Below are 24,305 nucleotides of genomic sequence, written 5' to 3' on the forward strand. Positions count from 1 at the left end.
AGGCCATGTCACTATCCCAACCTGAAAAGGGAGAGCACATACTTTGAGCATGAAATACACCTGATGAAAGCACATGACACAACATAAAAGGTTCAAAAAGTTCTTAGTCAGCATCTAAAAAGGTGGCCAAATACAAACAGGTTATTATCATAGGACCCTTTTTAAAAAAAAAAAAGGGTCCTATGTTCCCCAGTCTCATACAAAGAGGGGAACATAGGACCCGGGGAACATAGGACCCGGGGAACATAGGACCCGGGGAACATAGACACGCTCCCACTAAATTAAAGCCACGTGCCTCGTTAGCATTAGCTAAAAATGTTAACGAGGCGTTAGCTAAATTGAAGACATGTGCCTCATTAGCATTGGCCATTAAGTTTGACGTTAGCTAAAATCGTTAGCATTTATAAGTTGGTTATCAGATCTAAAAGACGAAGAAATGCTGAATATTCTGCATTCAGGGTTTCTGCAGGTTTGAACAAGTTAAATTTAAGCCTCTAATACCTTCTTAAGACCCATTATGAATACAATTTCTGACCTATGTGAAGGACATACGCACAACTAACTATGAAACATAGAAACCCTGTGCATTATTCACTTGGTACTTTTCTTACCTGTTTACATTCCCATGAAGTTCAAAAATGTCTTCGCTCACTCGGAGCAATTCCTTGGCGATATTGATTCGATCCTCTCTAGTCAACCGTCTCTGCCGAAACAGTTTTCCGCGTAGTGTGGAAGAGGACAAACGGTCACATGTCTCTAGATTCAACCAATGAGAAGGCGCAGCGAGCCAATGACGAATCGAAACCTAAACCGACGTGCCGCCGGGATAGTTGGACACTCAACCGTTGTACACTCAGGGAGTCCATCATCCTAAAATAAACACTTAAATTACTCTACACCAGCATTATACTTAGAGACAACACCCAAGAGTGTTTCTGGTACACCCCAAAAAATGTACTTAGTGCCTATTCAACACCAAAGTGTATAAAATCTACTCTGGTCATGAATACTCTGGGATTTTAACACTTTGCGATTTGCTGTGTAGGCTAAACGTTACGTGGCAAACTGAGCCTGGATTTATGAAGATTGTAATTCATTTCATAAAATGTGATGATGATTGTTTGTTTGTTATACATCTCAAATTCACCTTTTCCGACAACATCAAGGCAGTCGTCTCACAGGTGCCGGTGTTCCGGTCGCGTGCAGCGCTGCAGCTAAGTAAAGCAGCTTTCACACGCCGCGCGGCAACTCGCCGCCTCCATTCATTTCAATGAGGGAAGGGCGGCAGAGGGGAGGCGGCAAAAGCGGCTGTTGCCGCGCGGCAGAGTTTGCCCTCCCCCTACTGACTTTCACTCTCAGTGCCCGAACGGAATTGAATGAGGCTACGCTTACTTTATGAAATGTTTCGAGTGGCGATTTTTTTTATCTAGGCCTACATGAAATTCTGCATCCATTAAATGATTAACATTTTTTTTTTTTTTTTTTCTCGGAAGGGCAATGTGAGTCGAGGAGGGCATATGGGCAGTTGCCCAAGCAACCTGAGCAACCCCCCTGTGCACGTCCCTGGACCTAACTACAACAATCAGACCATATGTAAGGATGTACTAGATTAACTATGACTAACTGACTAAAAGGTAGCTTAGAAGCTATTAACAACCGAGGCAGTATAAAACCTATTACTATTAACTTACTATAAGGTAGTATTTAACTTTCTGACTTACGATAAATTAATATTTAACCAAATAACTACTGATTGACTCTAAGTAAGGAAGTATCCTACTCACTACTAACTGACCAAAAAAGGTAGTATAAGCTACTATCAACCAATGAAGTATAAAACCTAACTTACATACTATATCTGACTAACTATAAGTAAGGATGTATGCTACTAACTCCTACTAACTGACTATAAAGTAGCATATAAACGACTCACTTCAACTAACTGACTAAAATGGGTAATATAACCTGATAATTTACTATGAGGTACAACCTATTATTAAATACGTTTATCACAGGTTTTCCTTTTTTCAGATGCAATAAAATCCCTTTAAATCAATAAAACCCCTTTTTGTTTCTATATCTTTGGTCAAATGATTAAGCAGTATATGCAGGCTAATGTATCTTCAGGGCTTTGAAAGGGATAATGTTCACTGCACATTACTCCTTGCAGAAATGTCTTATAAATGTCTTTGTACCGGTCAATCCAGAGGTCCAGAGCTGCTCCTCCTCAGAGTCTGTCTCTTCAGGTGAGCAGACTCTCACCTGGCCGGGCTTCTCTCTCCTCATGAAGGCTGGAGCCACAAAGGACAGGCCTGACACACACACACACACACACACACACACACACACACACACACACACACACACACACACACACACACACACACACACACACACACACACACACACACACACACACACACAAAAACACACACACACACACACACACACACACACACACACACACACACACACACACACAGACACAAACATACAAACACACACGCACACACAAACACAAACACACACAGACACACACAGACACAAACACACACACACACACACACACACACACACACACACACACACACACACACACACACACACACACACGCGCACACAGACACAAACATACACACACACACACAGACACACTCACACACACACAGACACGCACACACACATACAGACACAAAAGAAGCAGTGATGTGTACAGCAGCACCACCTGTGTCTATATTTATAGCAATGTACTCAGTAAAATAGTATTTAAGTATGAGTGGTTTACCAAGAGACGCCAGAACCAAAGAGAAGGGTCCAGCTGCAGGCTTGGGCGTTCCCGTCATGACACAAAAACGCCCATAGGGCGTTTCCGTCATGACACAAAAACGCCCATCAGGCGTTCCTGTAGCGTTTCATCCTATGGTTTAATCGATCAATCAAGAAGATTGTGAGTGAGTTTCGCAAGGCATGCTGGGTATGCTACCCTTCCTTTTTTGGCGGTTTTACCTCGTAGTAACTTTCCAGAAAAACGAAAGGGTTATGATGAGAGATTATGTCAGTAAGTATGATATTGTTTATTTGACAACATTGGCTGTGAAGTATTCTCATTTAAATCACAGATAAGCTGTGGTATCGTTGTATCCGAATTCGAATCCGATGTAAATACTCGTGACAAGCATGGTTCGGTAGCAGCGAATGCTATGCTATCTCGTCCATAAACGTAGCATATAATAGCCAGAAATCAGCAACGTTTAAGACGGTTTGTAGGTAGAGGGTAAAGTTTGCAGCGAAGGCTTTGCCGATTATTTTACTGTGAGGTAAACATTACCAAAGTACATTGTTAAGTTGGATGTTAAGGTGTCAGCTGGCACGGTAAGAGGCATGAAATCGCGGCCACTCTGCTTCGTTGTGGTGACACACGCATCGGATTAAACTGTGCATGTAAACGTACTAGTACGTCTAAACTAACTAGTATGTTTACATGCATGGCAGATCAGAGAATTCTGTCAGTTCGGTCGCGGCGCAACGAATGAATAAAGATCGTTAGCACTCTGAAAAACAGATGACAGATGTGCCCTTAGTCACTACTTTATTACCTCGTTGATGACCAACGTTTAGGAAAACATGTACTTTTAATTCACCCTTGGGTGAAATCGAAGCTTAGTGTGTACTGAATGCGTGTTGATGATGATGCATATGAATTGCAACTTACACGTCTTCCAAACCTTTTCAGTACCCTGGCACATGCTTTGTCCAATGGACCATGGAAGGGACTTTACTTGGCTGACGAGGTAAAACGTGTGGCCGGCGCACGATTCATTGCATCTCGTAGAGTAGCATTCACTGGTAGACAGGCAGGCCTCTAGATTGTTTATTATGATTTAATGAAGTGTTCCTATGTGACGCTGATGGGCCCTGGTTGCTGCTAAATGCTTGTTCAAAGTGCATTGTGCACTTTTTGTATGTAGCTACAAAATGAGGGTGGATATCACTTTATAGTTTATAGGCATTATATACTAATAAGAATCATTGACAAATCACATTCCCCTTTTACCACCACAGGACGCACCTCACCAGTATCAGAGCAACAGCTGTGGGGTGTTTATGCTGATGGTGAGATGCATTATTTTCAGAAATGATGACTGATGACTAGTTTGCAAAACAACTAACTCATTTGTATGTTAATTTCAGTACGCAATGTATTCTACCCTCAAAAGCAATATGATTTCAGTCATCTCAATCAGATGTGTAGCATGAAATATAAGGCTTTTAATAATCTAGTCATCCTTACTGGAGGCTACAATTAACATGCATCATAGGTCATACACATTCTTTGTCTTCAGGTACTGCACTTACGGGAGGAGATGGCTACATCTTCACAATAATTTACACTGCTAAACAGTACTGTAACATGGATTTGTATTAGGCTATGAAGTCATTTAAAGCATAACTTTACTTTTCAAGGGGACATGCTCTATCAGGAGGTGGGGGTTGGACAGCTGTTGGAGACCTTTATGCTTGAAAGGTTTATATACTGTGTCCATGTTGCTATTTACTTATTTTTGGTGCTCACGAAGATCGTAGCCAATACACTTGTCTCTCTGTCTCTAGCCCTGCAGAACTAGCTGGCTCCTTCTCACCCTCTCCATCTCCCCATCTCAGTTACACCTTCCAATCACTAAGCAGTGAAAGGTATTGCATACTATGTCAATACTTTTCTATTTACGTATATTCTCTCTTGCTCTTTCTCAGACTTTTGATCGATCAGTGATTGCCTTTTTGTTTAATGGTGTGGGTTGTGTTGGTCTGGGCTTGTGTGATTGAATTGAAGGTTGATTATAATCCCTGTTTCTCTCCCTCTCTCTCGCTCTCCTTCACTCTTTTTCGGCTCTCTCGCTCTCTCTAGCCCTGCAGGACTAGCTGGCACACCAAGCTCACCCTCTCCATCTCCCCATCTCAGCCACACGCTCCAATCTGGCACAACAGAGGACAGGCCATTCTTACCAACCTAAGTCCTTCAGTAAATTGTACAAGAGACGCTGAGACTGTACATGGCGATGCTTGGCGTGTTCAACAGGGTTTCAAACACATTCCGAGAACTAATCAAGCCTCTCCATCATTCCATATATATAAATGACAGTTTGGCAGGGGACATTAAGCTTAATAAAGACAATCTCATCTACATAACGGTTAGAAAGATTTACAACAATGCAGGCTGTCAGTGGCCTTGCGCTACGCCTCAAAGGCTTCTCAAAAAAGAAGAATTGGCCAAGCGCACCCCTGGTACTGAGGCACGTTGCATATGGCAGGTTTGTCATAAAAGATGTCTGCCTAGCATAATGTTCTTTTATTACTCCTTTTTCGTTTTATTTGGGACGTCATTTTTGCAATCCCTTTCATTTGTAAATGTACATACTACTGTAGTAAATGTATCTGCCCAGAAATGCTGGTATTTTATTACTCCTTTCTTTTTTGTTTTTGTGACAAATGCTATACGATGTATATAACATACATTTGTGCCTACGATGTATGTTGTAAGGTTAATTGTTACAGAGCAATTACTTGATTTTGTCTTTATTGAAAACATTCAGTGGGAAAAGTAAGTGAACACTTGGAGTCAAATGGCCTACTGTTTGAGCCTTCATAGTGTCTGTTAACTGGATTTGAACTGCATAACGTCCCAAGTGTTATTTTAATCTATTAATTATTTAATTTGGGCATATTCTTAAACAACTATATCAAACATCTCACTTATACCTAATACCCTACCTATACTAACCCAGAAGATAATGAACATGAGATCATGGAGCCTCCCTGTAATGATCGTGTTGCATCAAGTTTGATGCAAAGTTTGGGCCGAGATCCGACACATAAATGTAAGCCAACATTCTGTAGGCCCAGCTGGCTAACGTACCCGTATTACGAGATCGAAGAAGAAGGGGGCGCTAACGTCAGTTCTATGCTGCCAATGCTACTAGATCGACGAAGAAGAACGGGGCGTTCCAGCCTGCGTAGACGAAAACGCCCATCACACGAGAACGCCGGGGGGGCGTTTTAGTCTGCGTGAACGAGAACGGCCACGACACGGGAACGCCCATTTGTGTCTGCAGTCGGATGATATTGGAGAGTCTTGGCCCCATAACGCGGAAGCAAATCGCTCTTGTATGCTACCCTGCGCCACTGAGCAGTTTGTATACGAATGAATGGGCGGCCAGTCCGTGGTCCATCCTTTATTATGTCCATGCTCTGGCAGCATCTTTAGACGGATGAGGAAGCCGGAACCATTACGTCATAGGCCACGCCCACTGGATACAAACCCAGCGCGGGAGTCAGATGAGGTCAGGAACATATGGCCGTCCCGTTGCTAGAACACGGCAGCGCCAAACATTTAACTGACGACTGCTTCCTCAACTTGGGCCAATACAGAGCTGGACTTGCTCAACGTCTGAAATCAAGTCTGGATCAGTACCAACTCTCCTCGGCTCAGCTACAAACCTCGACAAAGTAAGTTAACTAACGCCATATCATTGTGTTGCTGTACTGTATATGGTTACCTTGTTAGCATTATAATGTTGCTTTAGCATTAGCGCTACAGCTAACAGCCAAGTTATTGTCGCTAATGTTAAGGTAGATAGCATCAGTTATGTGTGTAAATACCATGGACCTATTAAAGAAAGCACTGTGGACTAACATGCCGCCCATTCATTCCTATAAATACACGCACTGTAAGTCGAGTGTGCATCTCAGCAAGCAAGGGGCATCACACGAGAATGGGCACCATTCAACAAAGGGGCTACAGGCAATGATCTCTACTGCTTGGATACCAAGGGAATGCAATGTCTGCTCACCATACAACAAACAAATACAACTGTATTTTACTGGCCACTGGACCGCAGTAGTTCTAGCGTTTTACTGATGAGGAGATTGACCTGTTAAACTCATCCTAAATACATATGGTGCGTTCGAGGCAACCCTTGTTCTCGCCCCCTTCTACCCTCTTGTACTCCCAGTTATAACGTTGTTTACGGGCTAAAAGTGTACCTGAAACGCATTATTATAGGCATGGTTTCCCCTTCTTAACACCTGATTCAAATCAAAGGGTTATTAGCAGATTTCTGAAGAGCTTGATGTCATGGTATTGAGTTGATGAGATTAACTATAAAATATGTAAACAAATCAAGGATGTAATATCATTTCATTGAACTAATTTTAAGTATTAGGCTAATGTAATTCACTAAACATGTTTATCTTATATCTTTTTGCATCTTGCACATGGACTATATACAATGTTACAAATTGAGTACCTATTTTACTTTGTTGTCTCTACGCAGCCCAGCTCATCAAGTGCTTCCATTCAGCAGCTTCTCTCAAGGGATGTTGCCTGCCAGACAGAACACCTGGAAACGCATACTTGTAGGCACACAGAAGAATATGTTGGCATTTTTGCACTTAAATAGTTAATCGCGTTTTAGCCTACATTCAGATGTGAACTCATTCTTGCATGCGAGGGTCTTGAATCCAAAAAAATAAATACGCAGGCAAGACATTGAAATTGTAGGGCGTGCCAAGCCGCGAACGAACCAGCTTGGCAGTGTAAAAACGCCTAATCTGTCAGTAGTGTTGATTGACAACTATTCTGTGAAAATGAAAGAATATGTCTTGTGTTTGTTTCCTTCTTTATGTGGAAAGCAGCAGACCCCCGACACCATTTCAATCAAGGTTGAAGAGGATATTGGTGGAGGCTTGCCCGCCGTAGGTTAGTAATACACATTGCATCTATGCAAGAAAACAACCTTGATCAACTGAGAATGTACTTGATTCTACCTGCGCTAAAAAGCCTGGTCCTCTTTGGAAAAGCATCATGACCAGCGCCCTGCTAAAACACGAGTCAAACTTGGGAGTTGCATTTCAAAGATGGAATCAGTCAAGAGCCCAGAAGGGTTTCAAGACGGATGCCACATGAGCTGGTTTATCATTCTCAAACATCACTGAATTCATAATGCATGAATGTCAGCTGATCAGCTTAGAGGGAAGGACACGTTGTTGCTTTTTAGTGTCAAAATATAATTATTGTGCTTGCCTCGCTTGTCATGTGGTGCTCAGATCACTTTGCGCTGGTGTTCGTTGAGTGTCCTTAACCTGGCCAACCACTTGAGCTTTGAGTCTAGGGAGGAGGGTGCTGGAGGTGACGGCCCTCTCCAAAACTGTGAATCTGTGTCTGCAGTACACATTTTAAACCCTCTGTGTCAATGTTGCATACATTTAAAGAGTTTCTTTCACGTGTACAAATACACAATGCCTCCCTTTATGCAAATAATGTATCAAAACAATAGATTTTTTCTTTTTTTCTCCCTCTGCAGAAGACTGCGATGCCTTCAGAGACCGTAGCACTCAGCGCGGCGCCACCTCAGAGAGTCTGGGTGTGGTCGCCCCTGGCTCCTCCCACATGTCCAGCCACAGTGAGGAACTGAAGATTCTGAGCGTCTACGGAAAAGGGGAGGGCCCACTGGCGGAGGACGGCCATGGCACCCTCTTCACCGCGTCAGAAGTGGAGGCCCTGAACTCGCTGTCTGCGGACCACAGCGCGGCCAAGAGCCTGGAGCGCGCCGAGCGGTTGGTCTGCCGTGAGGAGCTGAGTGTGCAGGTTGGAAATAATCTTCTCATTCACCATCCAAAAGAGATGCTTCCTCTGTTACAACTCTAAAACAAACCCATAGAAAGCACACACCTTTATGATTCAGTAGATGTTTTTACACTGCCAATTATGTCCGTCTTATGCCCAACTAATCTGTCGGTAGGGGGGATCGACATCTATTCTGTGAAAATGAAAGAATATGTCTTGTGTGTGTTTCCTTCTTTATGTGGAAAGCAGCAGACCCCCGACACCATTTCAATCAAGGTGAAGAGGATATTGGTGGAGGCATGCCCGCCGTAGGTTAGTACACACATTGCATCTATGCAAGAAAACAACCTTGATCAACTGAGAATGTACTCGAATCTGCCTTCTCAGCAGGAGCCTTTAACCCTTGACCATCCAAAGGGCGACATGGAAAATGCATAATCGACAAATAGAAGTTAGAAAGAATGTCCAAATATAATTCTTCCAATACACAAGTGTGTACAAAGTACATACTGTATACCTTTTGTGAAAATGATTAATTAAAAGCATCACTTTCTCTCTTTCTCTGTTTTCCTCTCTGAAGAAGACAATGTCATCAGAGACTGCAGCACGCAGCGCGGCGTCACCTCAGAGAGTCTGCGTGTGGACGCCCCTGGCTCCTCCCACATGTCGGGTCACAGCGGGGAGCTGCGCATCCTGAGCGTCTACGGACAAGGGGAGGGCCCTCTGGCGGTGGACGGTCATGACACCCTCTTTGCCGCGTCAGAACTGGAGGTCTTGAGCTCGCTGTCTGCTGACCACAGCGTGGCCAAGAGCCTGAACTGCAGCGTACGGCTCGTCCGCCTTGAGGAGCTGACTGGGCATCAGGGCGGCCGCAAGGGCCGGCCCGGTGTCTTGTGTGGAAAGGTTGTTCCCAACAATGCCAATATGATTGTCCACATGAGGACTCACTCTGGGGAGAAGCCCTACAAGTGTGACCAATGCACGAAGCGGTTCAGTCTGAAAGGCACCCTGAATAGACACATGATGAATCACTCTGGAAAAATCACCAGGAAATCTGCAGCTGCACATAGACACTATCTACTCTGTCCAGTTTGTTTGAGGACCCAAGAGTCTCTATCCTGTCACCTGCGCAGAGTCTGCATGAAGGATAAGACACCACCACAGATCCTAGAGGTGGTTGAAAAGGCCAAGAAAGATGTGTGTGACCTCCTGAAGAATGGACGGGCTTTTAGTTATGCAGTCCTGAAGCAAATCGTCTCATCACCAAATCCACTCGAAGGATTGATTGAGGAGCTGAAATACCATCACTTGTTTGTGACAGGAGTCCCTCCTCCTCTGCCCATTGGTAATCCAAGGTTGGTCACCGAAACCCTTTCTGAATGCCCTGGGGAGGCACCCGGAGAGACAGAGCCATCTGTTGTGGAATCTTGCGGCAGCGATGAGCTTTTTCAATGTAGACAAGAGAAAACGTATACCAAAGACAAAATGGTGAAAGCGAAGGATTTAGGCATTTTGAAAAAGCATTCAGCAGATCATCCATTGCTCAAGCGCTTTGCCGACTACCTAAAGAATGATTACGAAAATGCAAAGTACCAACAGGAGGTTGACACTGTTTCCCGGTACCTGTATTTTGCTGATCCTACGGAACCATCTTTGAAGTTTGTCAATGACAGAGAGAAGCTCAGAGACTTCCTGGGTCAACAGGCTAAGGCAGGGTATAAGGCACAAACATCAGGAAATTACATCAAGTGCTTGAAAAGGTTCTTGGAGTTCCACTTGACAAGGACCGGCTTGAGACAGGATGACAGGGAGCTCTATAGGCAGTGCACATTATATTTGAGTTTTTTAACTTCTTCACAGAGTGTCCTCTCTAAGCAAGCGAGCAAAGAAATTGTGCAAAAGAGGCATGCCTTGTTGTTTGACAAAAGTCAACCCACACCTCGTGAATGCTTGGCTGTTCTTGATAAAGGTGAAGGTGACTTAGTGAAAATCATGAATCAACTTGATGACAGTTCTTCTTCCTCCCTGAGTAGGACTGAGTGCATATTTGTGCTATACTATCTTGAGGCAATTGTCATACTAAGACACTGCCAACGGCCATGTGTGGTGCAGAGCATGAAGGTGAGTGTTACTGCTCTATTGTGCTCTTATGTGCTCTATTGATACATTTACCCTGACATTTTAGCATTACATTTCCTAATCAATGGCATATCCTCTTTTTGTTACAGGTCAAGGAATGGCTTGAACGGAAACACGCAGATGATGATTCAATCGTTTTTGTAAAGGACCACAAGACGGCTGCACATTTTGTGGTCTCAATTGTCCTGTCCAAGAAGGAGGAGGCGTGGTTTGAGAAATATTACACCAAAGTGCGGCCACAGCTACTTGCTGGCGAAAGGAAACGTAAGCGAGATGAGCAGGATGAGAAGGATGGAGATGATTTTTTCTTTGTGTCCTCCCGCGGTAAGCCAATTTACAATGCAGCTGGTGATCTGATAAAGCTCCAGCAAAAGTGCAACGTCCCCCAGGTGAGCAGCCAGGTTGTACGGAGGGTATTTGAGACAGCAGCTAACCGCCTGGATGACCCTCAGAAGAAAGCAGTTTCTGACTACCTGGCCCATTCTGGCACAACAGCTGACAGACATTACAGGATGAAATCTCTTGAATCCATTGTGATGGCTGCTGGTCTGCTGAAGAAATTACAGAAGCAGAAGAAGTCAAGGTAAGCATTTCATATTTGTCAACATAATGCCAACGTAGTCAAGCACACCACATTCTATCTGTAGACACACACATGGTTTTCTTATAATCTCATTGTGTTTTATTTTTATATAGTGCTGGGCCTTCCGGAGAAGGGACCCGTCAAGAGGCTCTTGGAGAAGGGACCAGCCCTCAGTCAGTGGAGTCTTCCAGCCATGGTGACCATTGTGCTCTCCCTCAGCCTTCCTTGAGACAGCTAGTGATCGATTTAGAGAGGATTCCTGAGGGAAATGACAAAGTCAAATTCCACGAGGCATTCAAGTCCCTCTTGGAAAACCACCCTGTGACACTGAGTGGTCAAATCCCAAAAGTGAGAATCCGCAGGGACACCTCGGAGGCCAATCAGCGGAAGCTTTACACACACTGGGCGCAAAAGCAATTAGAAATGCGTGTAAAACACACCCGTGGTAAGTATTTGACTTCACATATTTAACATTACTTTCAAGAAAAACTGATTGCATGAAATGACATTTTAAATTATTGTGTTCATAGCTAACAACACTTTTGTTACTTATTTTGACAGAACAATTCAATCGGAGGAGGCCAACGAAAGAGCGTGTCGACACATGGGTCAAAAAGCAGGGATGGAAGTGCAAGGCTGCCAACATCAGCACTGAGGTTGTGGAGAACTGGGCACCATCTGGATCTGAGGACCGCATCATGGACAACAAACGGATCCAGTCATTGGTGAAAACACAAGACTGGAAAGGACTGCACATCACACAGTTTGAAGAGAAGGGCGATGGGATCATTACAACCCGCACTTTTAAGAAAGGCCAGGTTGTATGTGATTATCATGGGCCTGTTGTTAGTGGAAAGGAGGGCGAGAACGTACACAAAAACACAACTGGAAAGGAGACTGGATATATCTTCTTTTTCCGGAACAGTAAAGGACAGCCAATGTGCATTGATGCCCACTCAGACAGGTGTCATTGCCACCCTGACAAGAGAACATTTGGCAGGCTGGTGAATCATTCCAAAAAGAACTCGAACATCAAGCCCCTGCACTGTGTGGTGGACAAGCATGGAGAAATGAAGGATGTGATCCTTTTCATTGCAACCAAGGACTTGCCAGTGGGTGAGGAAGTTCTGTTTGACTATTGAGTCAACAAAAAATCTTTTAACAATGAGGGGTCGGACCTTGACTGGCTCTAGCAGGGCATCAGCCTTCAGAGACACATATGACATGTCCCTGGTTGGTGAAATGTTTCATCTGTGTGTTTGTTTGTGCTGATGGCTCTTTAAAGGATATGGATGAGGACTCCAAAATCGTACCATGACCCGTTTGGTGAGATGTTTCATATGTTTTTTAGTGGATCAATTCTTGGCATGTATGGATAAACTTTCTGAATATGATGCGTGGCCTTTGACCTTTGGGGGGGTGGTGGGGCGGCGGGTGACTCCTAAAGCTTAGAGGGCATCAGCCTTCAGAGACACATATGACATGTCCCTGTTTGGTGAAATGTTTCATCTGTGTGTTTGTTTGTGCTGATGGCTCTTTAAAGGATAGGGATGAGGACTCCAAAAGCGGGAAATTACCCATTTTGGTGAAATGTTTCATATGTGTTTTTTAGTGCTGATTTTTGTTTTTGTTGTGTAGCTGTTTTGCAACTTGTTCTAGCTTGTGTAACTTAAATTGAGGTTCTGTGGTGATATCCTGTTTCTTATCTTTAGAGATATATCAATAAGAAATCTTATTCATTCTAGAGGACTGCTGAGGTTTCTCTCATTTTGGTAAACTTCAACACACTTGCAGACTTTTTCCCTTTTTTTCCAAAGACAGAGATACACTTTCAAGATATTTTATTAACATTTGCACTTCACATTTTGATTCATCATTTCAATCACACATTCCCCAAGGTCTGGAAAAGATAATAATTGTGTCTGTACATAAATGGATGCATTTCATTCACACACAGAGCAACTGTAGGACTGCAATGCAGTTTTGCATAATTTCTTCGAGTGAAACCAGCCCTGCCCTTCTTCAATGCAGCATGTAGTGAATGGACTGAGGATACCATTGAAGTTATTGCTAGACATTTTGAAGTTGTATTGGCAGATTTCAAATTCAGTGGCGATACCAAAAACTGGGAGGAGGCTTGGACTATGGCAGTGAAGTGGGTGAGTCAAGAGTTGGTTGAACTGCATTGATGCGGCAGACAGAGCTAAAGTGATGATTCAGGAGAAATTTGAGAAATTGTATAGAGATAAAGCCTTGTTTACAAGACATGAGCATTTCAATGACAAATTTGGAAATTGGAAGCTAAGCATCCAGAGACCAGTATTGATCATTGGAGATTCAAATATGTCAAAGCTATCAAAATGTAATGATGAGAGAGTACAGATAGATTCTTATCCAGGTGCCAAATTTAGCCATGCCTTGCACATGTTGAAGAAAACAGAGAAAACAGATACTGGCCTGAAAGTAATTCTTTCATTTGGAATTAATCATGCAGACGGCTACAAATTAGAGCAGGTAAAGAAAGATTTGGAAAACATTTTTAAAGTTGCACAAGAAAGATTTCCAAAGGCTGTCGTAGTTATGCCGTTGATCTCTTTCTCAAAACATCTTCCCAGCCATAAGAAACGAGTGCTCTCTTGTATTAACTCATGGATTGAGCAGTATCCACATCTTTCTAACATACCTGAGTAAATGTTTAAAACTAGCGTGAATGATCATATACATTGGTCTCCACAAACAGCAAAACACATCCTCTCTGACTGGAGAACACAGTTTAACTTTTAATTATCAGTGCTAGAATATATACTGGTCCAGGCCAAGGATCAATTCTTGGCATGTATGGATAAACTGTCTGAATATGATGCTGACTAATTGTATTCTGCAAATAAAATTCTTGTGTTGTACTACCTTGAAGCTATTGTGATTCTAGGACACGTTCAAAGGCCGAGCGTGGTGCAGACATGACTGTGAGGACAGCAGATGTGATTGCCACACCAAACAGCCGCCGGGCAAGTTGATCAAGTACTCCAAAAATAACTCAAACGTAAAGCCCCAACATTGCAGTTTGGTATTGAATGGAGAAATAGGCATGTGACTCTTTTTCTTGCAACCAGGACTATATCTCCAGATGAAGAGGTGTTGCTCCCTCTTAGTGTCAAATTAACTCTTTGAAGGACTCCTAAAGCTTACAGGGCATCTGCCTTCAGAGACACATATGACATGTCCCTGTTTGGTGAAATGTTTCATCTGTGTCTTTGTTTGTGCTGATGGCTCTTTAAAGTATAGGGATGAGGACTCCAAAAGCGTGAAATGACCCATTTTGGTGAAATGTTTCATATGTGTTTTTTAGTGCTGATTTTTGTTTTTGTTGTGTAGCTGTTTTGCAACTTTGTCTAGCTTGTGTAACTTAAATTGAGGTTCTGTGGTGATTTACATGGTTTTAAATTGTACAATTGTGATAAATGTGTTTTCTTCAAATAAAAGCAGATTTGATGGTGTATTTTCACCAAGTGTGTGTTTGAGTGGTAATCTGGGGACAAAACCATGTTAAAAGAGACAGCTGACCAATATTGGGTCGTCACATGAAGGGAAATCTGAGTGTAACTACTTTTTAAGTAGAGAGATATATGAAATAATTATTTAATCTACTTGTATTTCAAATTCGAGAGAGAGAGATTACATTTTTAAAGTCGCACAAGCAAGATTTCTTTTGCAGAGTGTTTGCTATTCTTAAAATGACCAATTCCAACAGCATATGCTGGTTGAAATGTTTAAGGGAACACTTGATTAGGTTTAACTGGAGTCTTGGGGGGGGGGAGGGGTAATTGTCATGTATTGAGATGTTGGTTGGTTAGAAAATAATTCAGAGAAATACAGAGATAAACAGATTCAGAGAAAAATGAAACTACGAAACCACAAAGATTTTTTTATTATTTAAACGAAACCACACAACTATATACAAAAACAAACATAAAAAAAAAATTCAATCATCCCCCTCATCATCTCCCAAATATCCCTCCTCGTCCCCCTCCTCAGCCGGGGGTAGTTGAGGGGGAGCAGGCTGAGGAGGGGGCTGCGGAGCCAGCTGGGGACGCAGCAGGGGAGCCAGCTGGGGACGCAGCTGGGGAGCCAGCTGGGGACGCAGCTGGGGAGCCAGCTGGGGACGCAGCTGGGGAGCCAGCTGGGGACGCAGCTGGGGACGCAGCTGGGGAGCCAGCTGGGGACGCAGCTGGGGAGCCAGCTGGGGACGCAGCTGGGGAGCGGGGGCCTCCTCCTCCCCAGATAAAGAAAATAAATCCTCCTCCTTTAAAAAAAACATTGTATGCATTGTATTGTACATATGTATATAATGTATTTAGAAATAAGTTTACATTGAGACTTGTAACATAAAATGTGGCAATAGGGTGTAACTTACAGTTCTGGACAGGATGATGGTGGAGTCCTCCGACATCCCCCCCGTCGTGTAGCCACTTGTTTCGGTCATCTGAAAAAAATAGTGGTTAAGTTTAGTATAATTAGTCATGAATGACCGAGTTAATAAAAAGGAAAAGGCCACACACACACACACACCCTGGAGAGCTCCCGGTCAGTCCGATTTTGATGCCCTTTTCCCGGATTACCCCGAGGCTCCTCACACACCCTCTGGAGGTATTAAAATCACTTTTGGGCACCGTGGAGACCCTGCAAAGCGCTGCTTTGGTAAAGTGCTATCACTTCGCTGCTATCACTGATATGCTGCTATCACTTCTGTGTATTATATTATTATTATTAATGTCTACTTTATCTTTTTCTATATGTTAAATGTGTATGTCTATGAGTATGTCAGAAAACCTGGCGGTGGTGACAAAAAACTACCCACATGATCTGCATGAGTTGTTCAAATTAGCTAACTTCTTTCCACTTTGTTGCTAGCTACTTCAGACCTCTAATTAGAAAGCAAACATTTATGGTATAATCTAATATTCTAATATTTGTATACAAAAGTGACAGTGTTGACATGTTATGGTAGTGACAGCGGCAGTGTCTAAAAATATGAAGTGGAGAAAAAAGCGAACTTACATGAGCTTGAGCAATTTGAAATAATGTAAATAGAGCAGAAGGTTTGAAAAGAGGGTCCTCAGGAATATAGTTGACTTTGTAGGTGTACAATTGTAATGCTTATGGTAAATATCTGTCCTTGCCCAGATAGCAAAACTTGATTGAATCAACGTTGAGATATGGTCAGGCTGAAGGTTGTGATCAACATTGATGTCAGACATTGAAATATACATTGAAAGTGCTCGCTATGATCAACATTGAAATAACGTTGAATTTCCAATCAATTCTGACAATGAATCAACCTTGATTCAATTATGATATGATCAACATTGAAACAATGTAGAATTGAACAACATTGATTCAACTATATATATGCATTGCATTATACATTGAAACAATGTTATTATTAAAGGGCCATTTCAACACTTTTCAACCTTGCTTTGTATGTTTACAATATGCCTCATTATAAACCCCATTAGATTGGCTATTTCCATTCTTTTTAAGAAACCAAGGTTGAGAACAGCTGCTTTATTGAATGCTCTATGAACAAAAAAACTACAACAACAAAACAGACCATTATTCAAAAAGTTATTTAATAAATATTCAAAAGCAATTATAAACAAACATCTTAAGGAATTATGAACATTAACCCTATAATTAACCCTGTAATTAGAACATTACAGTAACATTTGTCCTTAATAGTCCTTAATCTTTGCCTTTTCTTGGTACCCCGCCACTCCTCTCCGGTGCGTAACGCAGCCACTTCTGCAGGGCACCCCTGTACTGCAATTCTGTCAACTTGCGGTCAAATTGAAACAAAAAGAAAAAAAGAATATTCATATAGTAAAACAATGGCACAGTTTATGTCTACTCTGTGTCTCAGAGAAGGGCACTGAAATGCTTGAAATTATGTCACTGGTAGGCCGGAAACGCAGAGCGAGTAGACAGAAGTGGTATATTTAGGTATTGAGTGATTTATTTATTTTTAATTATGGCAGAGTTGGCCCTCCATATTTATCAGGCTCCCTCCATGGTGAGAAAAATGCATCCATTCTTATTTACTTCAGAAGAAGTTTAAAATACTTATGAATTAAATAAATATTAAATATTAAATAAATTTAACATCCATCATCAAAAATGCCAAAATCCGTAGTATTTTGATTTGCAGACTCACCAAACATGCAGTCCTGCATTAACGTGTCCTTGAAGGCCCTCTTCGGTCCCTTTCCCGCCCAGTTGAAGATGCATGCTACACGGTTTGCCATGGTAGCGGATAGCATTCGCCAGATCATATTTTCGGCATTGGTCCCTCCGACTAATGCCAAGCGGGTAATCTTAACAGATAAGAGAGAAAATGGTTAGTTTGCTAAAGTGTACAATGTGCCATGTCAAATGGACAGCGAGAGAAGCGTCGTAGCGGTCTCCTTTTGCCTCCTTCAGCTGATGAAAAGGTACGCGCAGTAATATGAAGGGAGGGAAAATAGTGCCGGATGAGGTCAGACTTTTCACGGCCAACAATTCGTGATGCAAATGTATTACTCTTTTGAAGGCATATTATTTTTTGAAGCAAAACTACTTTCTGCAGCGCAAAAACCGGGCCAGAACTCCGCTCACGGGACGCAGTGGGGGAAAAGGCACTGCTGATGCCCGACACCGCTGATGAGGATGTAATACGACCTCTTGTCCAAAAATCCAAACTATCCCTTTAATGCCTCCAAACCTACAATTCCTGACAAAATGTAAGAAAATACTTGTATGAAAAAATGGTTCACCATATTTCGAAGGACTAATTCCTCCTTCAGTGCAGCTTCAGCCTCATCAAACTGCTCCTCATTGGCGAGTGGCAGAACAATGGGGAAGGGCTCCTCTCTCTGTGATCCCGCTCCAGGAATACTCATGGAGGATTTGGCAATTTCAGTCTTTATGAACTGAATGTCCCGTGACATTTGCTTCACCTCCATGAGTAGCTCCGTTAGCATCTTGGTGTTTTGGTTGGCAGCAATGTCTTAGAAGAAAAGCAATTGGTTTTACATTACATTTCAAGGATAGATTGACCATTTTCAATTGTTTAGAATGACACTCAGCAACTCACTGATGTTTGCACCCCTAACTGATAGTAACCATTAATTCCTTGCTTGCTCTGATGGCACAGTGTGGTAGGGGCTCGAGTTATACATTTGCATTCACATACAGACAGCAATAAGAAAATAAGGTAAATAAGCACTATCAAAGTTGTTATGAATGAGCACCATATAGCAACTAAGGATGCCGATTGATTGGCCTTCGAATGGCAGCATTTGAGATTGGTTGGCATGTCTGGTGTTAAAAAATATATATATAAAAAAAATGTTAGTTAACTCACCTGTATAGCCCTGGGGGTGTTGATGGTGATTGCCAGGAAAGTCTAAAAGAGGACAATCAAATTATATCCTTGCAAGATAGGGAGACACTGAATAAACAGACTCTAGACACAATAAGAGTGGCTGAGGGCATCACATAGCCATGGAGCCTATTTGTCTACTTACCATCATTACAGAAATCTGTTGACTCTAGCTCTGCCAAGAAGTTTCCACAAAAGTCTAAAATGAGAGAACACAAAACATAAACTATGATTGCTATAACTCAGACAAAGCACATTTAAAATCTGTCCGACCTGATAGTTTTTTAGTTATGTGAAGTGGTTCACTTACCATTATTAGGCTGGTCAAATGACTGAACATCCTCAGAATAGTTTCCTCCAGAGGCTAAAAGAAGGGAACACAAGAAAGGAATAGAGCTGTAACTTTTCAACACATATCACATGACTGATATGTTTGCATGTATTGCCAGAGGAACTAAATTAAAGCTCATATGCCATTGTAATAAGCAATGACATACCACTGCTTGCATCTGGGGTTGGTAGAGAGGGGTACTGGTTGGATACTGGCTGCACTGTATTAACAAATAAGTTGAATTATACATGGCAAAAGTAGTTGTAGTATCATAACTGACAGTGTCACCACTGTACCTGGAAAGTGAATAGCAGGTGGCTTGGCAAATTTTCTCTTAACACTGCTGGTTTCTGGCTCCTCATCTGACTCCGCATACACAGTATTTGTTCTTGAAAAATATAAATCAAACATACCCAGCAATTGAAAGAATTTTAAATATAATTACATTAAATGAGCAAGCCTTGAGAAAGACTGTTCTCGGGTCAGGAGCCCATCGCCTGTTTCTGTGAAATTAGGCGGATTGACATACAAGTACACATAGACATAACACAGGACAGATATCCAATCCAACACTCAAAGCTGAGTGCCAAGCAGTTTCAAGTCTTTGTTATGACTCGTCCGGAGATCGAACCCTGACCTTATAATCTCTGGGTTGACACTCACCACAAGGCAGCGGCGTCTAGGTGTAGGCTAATTTACCCAGCACATTTGGTTGAGGAATTCAACTGTACCTTGTTCTTCTTTTCCGACGTACATCTGCTTCCACCTCTGATTCCAAATCTGTGGTCGGACATCCAGTAGTGACATACTTTTCTTCATGTTGCTTGGCCTTTTCAAACGAGGCTGTAAAAGAACAGGCAGAAAATACAGTGCTATTTTTAAGAAGTATGATAAACAACGTAATATAAACAGGGTTTTGCAAATGGCAATTCGATTTTAATTCAAATACATATCTGTTTAGTTTCCATCTGCCAAATGAGGTAACTAACTACCAATATATGTTATACTATACCCAAACACCCACGAGTAATGGTTCTCCTTAGATACCAGAAAGGAGAACAAAATAACATCAAGGTGGCCACTTCAATTAACCTGATTGACTAGTCCCATTTGTGACCGATATAAAAGTAATGCCATTCATTCTGTCACAAATGGGATTGACAGGCAACTCTCTAACCTTATATGTACCTATGCAGGAGGACTCACAGGGATAAGTGTAATATGATTCTTGGTGTCTGAACTTTCTGTATATCACATAGACCTCATCTTCTTCTTGGACTATATTCTGCACTACTGCAATTGTATCTCCCACCTCAATACAATTATCCCCCTGCTTTGTAGACAAGGTAAAGCGATTACTGGAGACCTTTCTGTACTGTAGAGCAACATTGAAATGTCGAGGAAGTGGTCCATCAGTATGGATGTTCTGTAAGACTGGTTCATCTGTTGCTAATGGACGCTCAACATGTGGCATTTCTGACAACCTTTTGACAACCTGCTGTAGAGGTTTATGTGGCTTGCGTAAAAGATGCTTAATTTGGCCTAGATAATTCTCAAAAGGGAATCCCGAAACATTATCTAAAGGTCCAAATTGTTTGTATTCATCAACTAAATGTATAAGCTGATGAACAGTGAACACAATCTCATCCCTACCATACAGCTGTCCAAAGTGTTTCACAAAGGAAATCATCAATCTATGTGCAAATTCAACCATTTGGTCAGAAAGTCCCGGTGACAAATACAAATACATGGCCACAGAAAATAACATAAAATTGTCATAAAACTCACTGGGAAGGCAACCCTTCAGAACTACAGGACCCCAGTATAACATAAAGGATCGGAGATCAGTAGCTTTCCATCGATCAAGCTCATTCAAACCTCTTGGCTTACGATTGAATTCAACAGGGGTGTGGGAATGTAACACCAGCAGTTTGCTTGATATACTGTTAACAGTTTGTGAAGGAAGCCTAGTGGCTAGCTTGCCCTTTGACCACATATTCAACAGTTTTCTCATCAATCCAAGACAACAGAGATGCATATAATCTATTGGGAATGAAGAAACCATCTTTACAATCCCTGTTAAAGGACTGAGTGTCTGTTTCAAGTGATGTTCCTCATCAATCATATCATAATAACTCGAGTCAGTCCTCAGCCTGACATCTGTTTCAGGATACGTCATTTTGTTCTTCCACACACCCTCTTGATCACACTTGTCGCATCCTGAATACCTATTATGTGACTTAACATTCTTAACATAGGCTCTGGCGGGAGCATCACACACAAATGAGGAAACCTCTACATTCAATAGCTTACCCTTATGAATAATGCCATTAGCCAGTACATTTTTAAGGTCCCTAACAAATTGCTTCAGATACTCAACAACACACTTTGGCTTGCTTAAACCACAAAATATGCCGGCAATAAATGGGGACTTAGTGTAATCACATTTCAGGATTGCAAGTATAGGCCAGAATTGAAGACTTGAACTCTTAAAGAGGGGGAGACCATCTATGTTGAACTGTAAAGTAAGAGTTGTGAGGTTCACTGGTATACTCAGACATTTCAATCGTGAAAGTATTCCTTGCACCAATCCAAAATGAAAGTAATCGCCACCTTGCATTTGAGTGGTTGCAACCTGAGATTGTGTTCCAAGCAGAGTTCTTCCATTTTTAGGAAGCCTAGGGTGAAATAGCTTTAAGATGGACAGCAGAGCAGACAAAGCAACCAGACTGATGGAGTAGGATGTTGCCCAATATCTCAGGCTCCTTATAAGCAGATCCTGACTAGGTTGATGCTCATCACTGTCAGAGTGAGAATCAGATTCATCTCCATCACTTCCAGCTACACTACCATCTGTATGATCATTTTCCATTTGTACATAATCTGATTCAACTTCATCATTGCCATCTACACTACCATCTATATGCTCATTTTCCATAGGTACATGGGAAGCTAGTGTTGTATCGAGTTGGCAAACTTGAGAGATTGTGAAGGGTGGTTCCCTCACACAGGGTGCACTTTCATTATGCAGAGTTTCCTCGTATTCCTTAAGGATATCTTTCTCTATGTCCCTTACAGTTCTGATGACCCTACGTCTCTTGGCCCAATAAGAAGCCATCTTAGCTAGAGAGAGAGGTGGTGGTGCTATATTAAATTACTTGTATATTGCTTGCAGTGAATCCTCCAAGTCCAAGTGGGGACCTCTTGTAAGTTACTGCAACCCAGAAAAAGATGGAAACAAAGAAAAATAAATAACAATGCATAAACTAACAATACAAATATATATAAGACAAATAATTGTGTTATTCAGGCTATTAAAAAATATTTCAAAATATCTGAGAGCCGGAAGCATAAGGAGATAGTCATGATGTTGTCGCCATATATATAAATATTAAATAGATGCCTCGTCCACGCTGCTGGCCAATGGAGTCGAACGTCACCACTGGCGGCCATCTTCCCAGCGTAAGCTGCTCACCCATAACATTGTGTTGGTAGTGGTAGGCCTACATGTACTTTTTAAATAACAACTTGCTCAATTTTCCACCGATTTTCAACCGGTTTGGTTCATTATAAACATCAGAGATGTAGTTATGACACTGCATACTTTTGATAGAATAATGAAAAACAGAATAATGTTCTAAAATATGTACAATATCATAACCACGTTAATAACGTTTGTAATAAACCAAACCGTTTGTAAATCAGTTGAAAATTGAGCAAGTTATTGTTATTTAAAAAGTAAATGTACCACTACCAACACAATGCTATGAGTGAGCAGCTGACTGTGGTAAGATGACCGGCTATGGTAACGTTCTAGACGCCACAGTATTAGGCATCTAGTTAATATATATATCTATGGTTGTCGCCGTCGGAAAACGAGAAACGGCGATTTATTAAAAAAAGGTGGCGAAGAAGATAGAGGAAGCCGGTGTCGTGTCAATATAAGAAGTGTGTCATCATCACGATGCATTCAGTACACACTACGCTCTCGTATGTGTGTGCGTGAGAATGGCAGCGTGTGTTGACTTCAGCGAGTGAGCGGACAAGCAAGGAGAGCGAGCGATTGCGCATGTCAGTTTAGTGAACGAACGAGTCCGGTTGTGTGTACTGTTAAGTCACTGGAACTACGAATAAAGTACCCAGCCCGTCAATAATCGTGTCCGATTCATTCCGACCTATAAGCAGACCCGCTGCCTGTCAAAGTTAAGGGTGTTACCCCGAGAGAACATCGGCCCTGGAGGGAACGTCTCTCCTGTGCCCCTGACTATTCAGCTATTAAAAACGCCAGTAATACTTTTATATACACAGATAAATAAAATAAGTTTTGATTGCGAAGCTTGCTAGCATGCCACACAGACTCATATGATGGTATCTGAACGGATAATATATTACATTAGGACTTACCAGTTAACTATTATTAGCGAGCATGCTAGCGATTGATAATGCTATCAAGCTACAACCTCCGGACTTCGGTTTACATGGCACGGCAATAATACACCAAGTTAACATTTAGTCATTCGATGACAGGTGAATATATATATATATAAGGCAGACTGTGGGAGTCACCGGTGTCTGTGTGACTTCAGGACCATGGAGAGCACCACTGCAGCCTGCACTTGAACAGGCTGAATTGTGCTGAGTGCTGCGGGCAGCAGGGGCCCACTAGGAGGCAGAGCCAAAATGCTTGCAGCACCTGATATTCCCAGGCGGTCTCACATCCAAGTACTAACCAGGCCCGACACTGCTTAGCTTCCGAGATCGGACAAGATTGGGCGTGCTTTTTTTTTTCTTTTGGTGACACCCGCCACTACTTACAGCAACCTGGGCTTCTGAGGAGGTCTCCCATTCAAGTACTAACCAGGCCCGACCCTGCTTAGCTTCCGAGATCTGACGAGATCGGGCGTGTTTTTTTTTTCTTTTTGGTGACACCCGTCACTACTTACAGCAACCTGGGCTTCTGAGGAGGTCTCCCATCCAAGTACTAACCAGGCCCGACCCTGCTTAGCTTCCGAGATCAGACGAGATCGGGCGTGTTTTTTTTTTTTTTTTTTTTTTTTTTTTTTTTCTTTTGGTGACACCCGTCACTACTTACAGCAACCTGGGCTTCTGAGGAGGTCTCCCATCCAAGTACTAACCAGGCCCGACCCTGCTTAGCTTCCGAGATCAGACGAGATCGGGCGTGTTTTTTTTTCTTTTTGGTGACACCCGTCAC

At 42.3% G+C, this 24,305-nt stretch overlaps 1 protein-coding gene and 1 long non-coding RNA gene across 5 annotated transcripts; both read left to right on the forward strand.

Annotated features, from left to right (window-relative positions):
- Positions 1-2,877: 2,877 nt before the first annotated feature.
- Positions 2,878-6,348, forward strand: LOC130378368 (uncharacterized). Of its 4 annotated transcripts, XR_008894670.1 has the most exons (6): positions 2,916-3,058; positions 3,734-3,791; positions 4,063-4,113; positions 4,465-4,525; positions 4,612-4,692; positions 4,907-6,348. It is a non-coding gene; the product is annotated as an uncharacterized LOC130378368 (long non-coding RNA). The 4 variants fall into 4 exon arrangements; XR_008894672.1 differs by having other exon boundaries at positions 2,878-3,058; positions 4,192-4,692; XR_008894669.1 differs by having other exon boundaries at positions 2,904-3,058; positions 4,063-4,525.
- Positions 6,349-6,456: 108 nt separating this feature from the next.
- LOC130378367 (uncharacterized) lies at positions 6,457-15,065 on the forward strand. The gene is made up of 7 exons (XM_056585146.1): positions 6,457-6,504; positions 7,332-7,413; positions 7,690-7,756; positions 9,204-10,744; positions 10,852-11,345; positions 11,459-11,790; positions 11,907-15,065. Exons 2-7 carry the CDS (start codon positions 7,375-7,377, stop codon positions 12,485-12,487), a joined length of 3,054 nt encoding a protein of 1,017 aa, XP_056441121.1. The 5' UTR covers positions 6,457-6,504; positions 7,332-7,374; the 3' UTR covers positions 12,488-15,065.
- The last annotated feature ends 9,240 nt before the right edge of the window (positions 15,066-24,305 follow it).

Source organism: Gadus chalcogrammus, unplaced genomic scaffold (assembly GCF_026213295.1).
Source record: "Gadus chalcogrammus isolate NIFS_2021 unplaced genomic scaffold, NIFS_Gcha_1.0 GACHA073, whole genome shotgun sequence".
NCBI lineage: Eukaryota > Metazoa > Chordata > Actinopteri > Gadiformes > Gadidae > Gadus > Gadus chalcogrammus.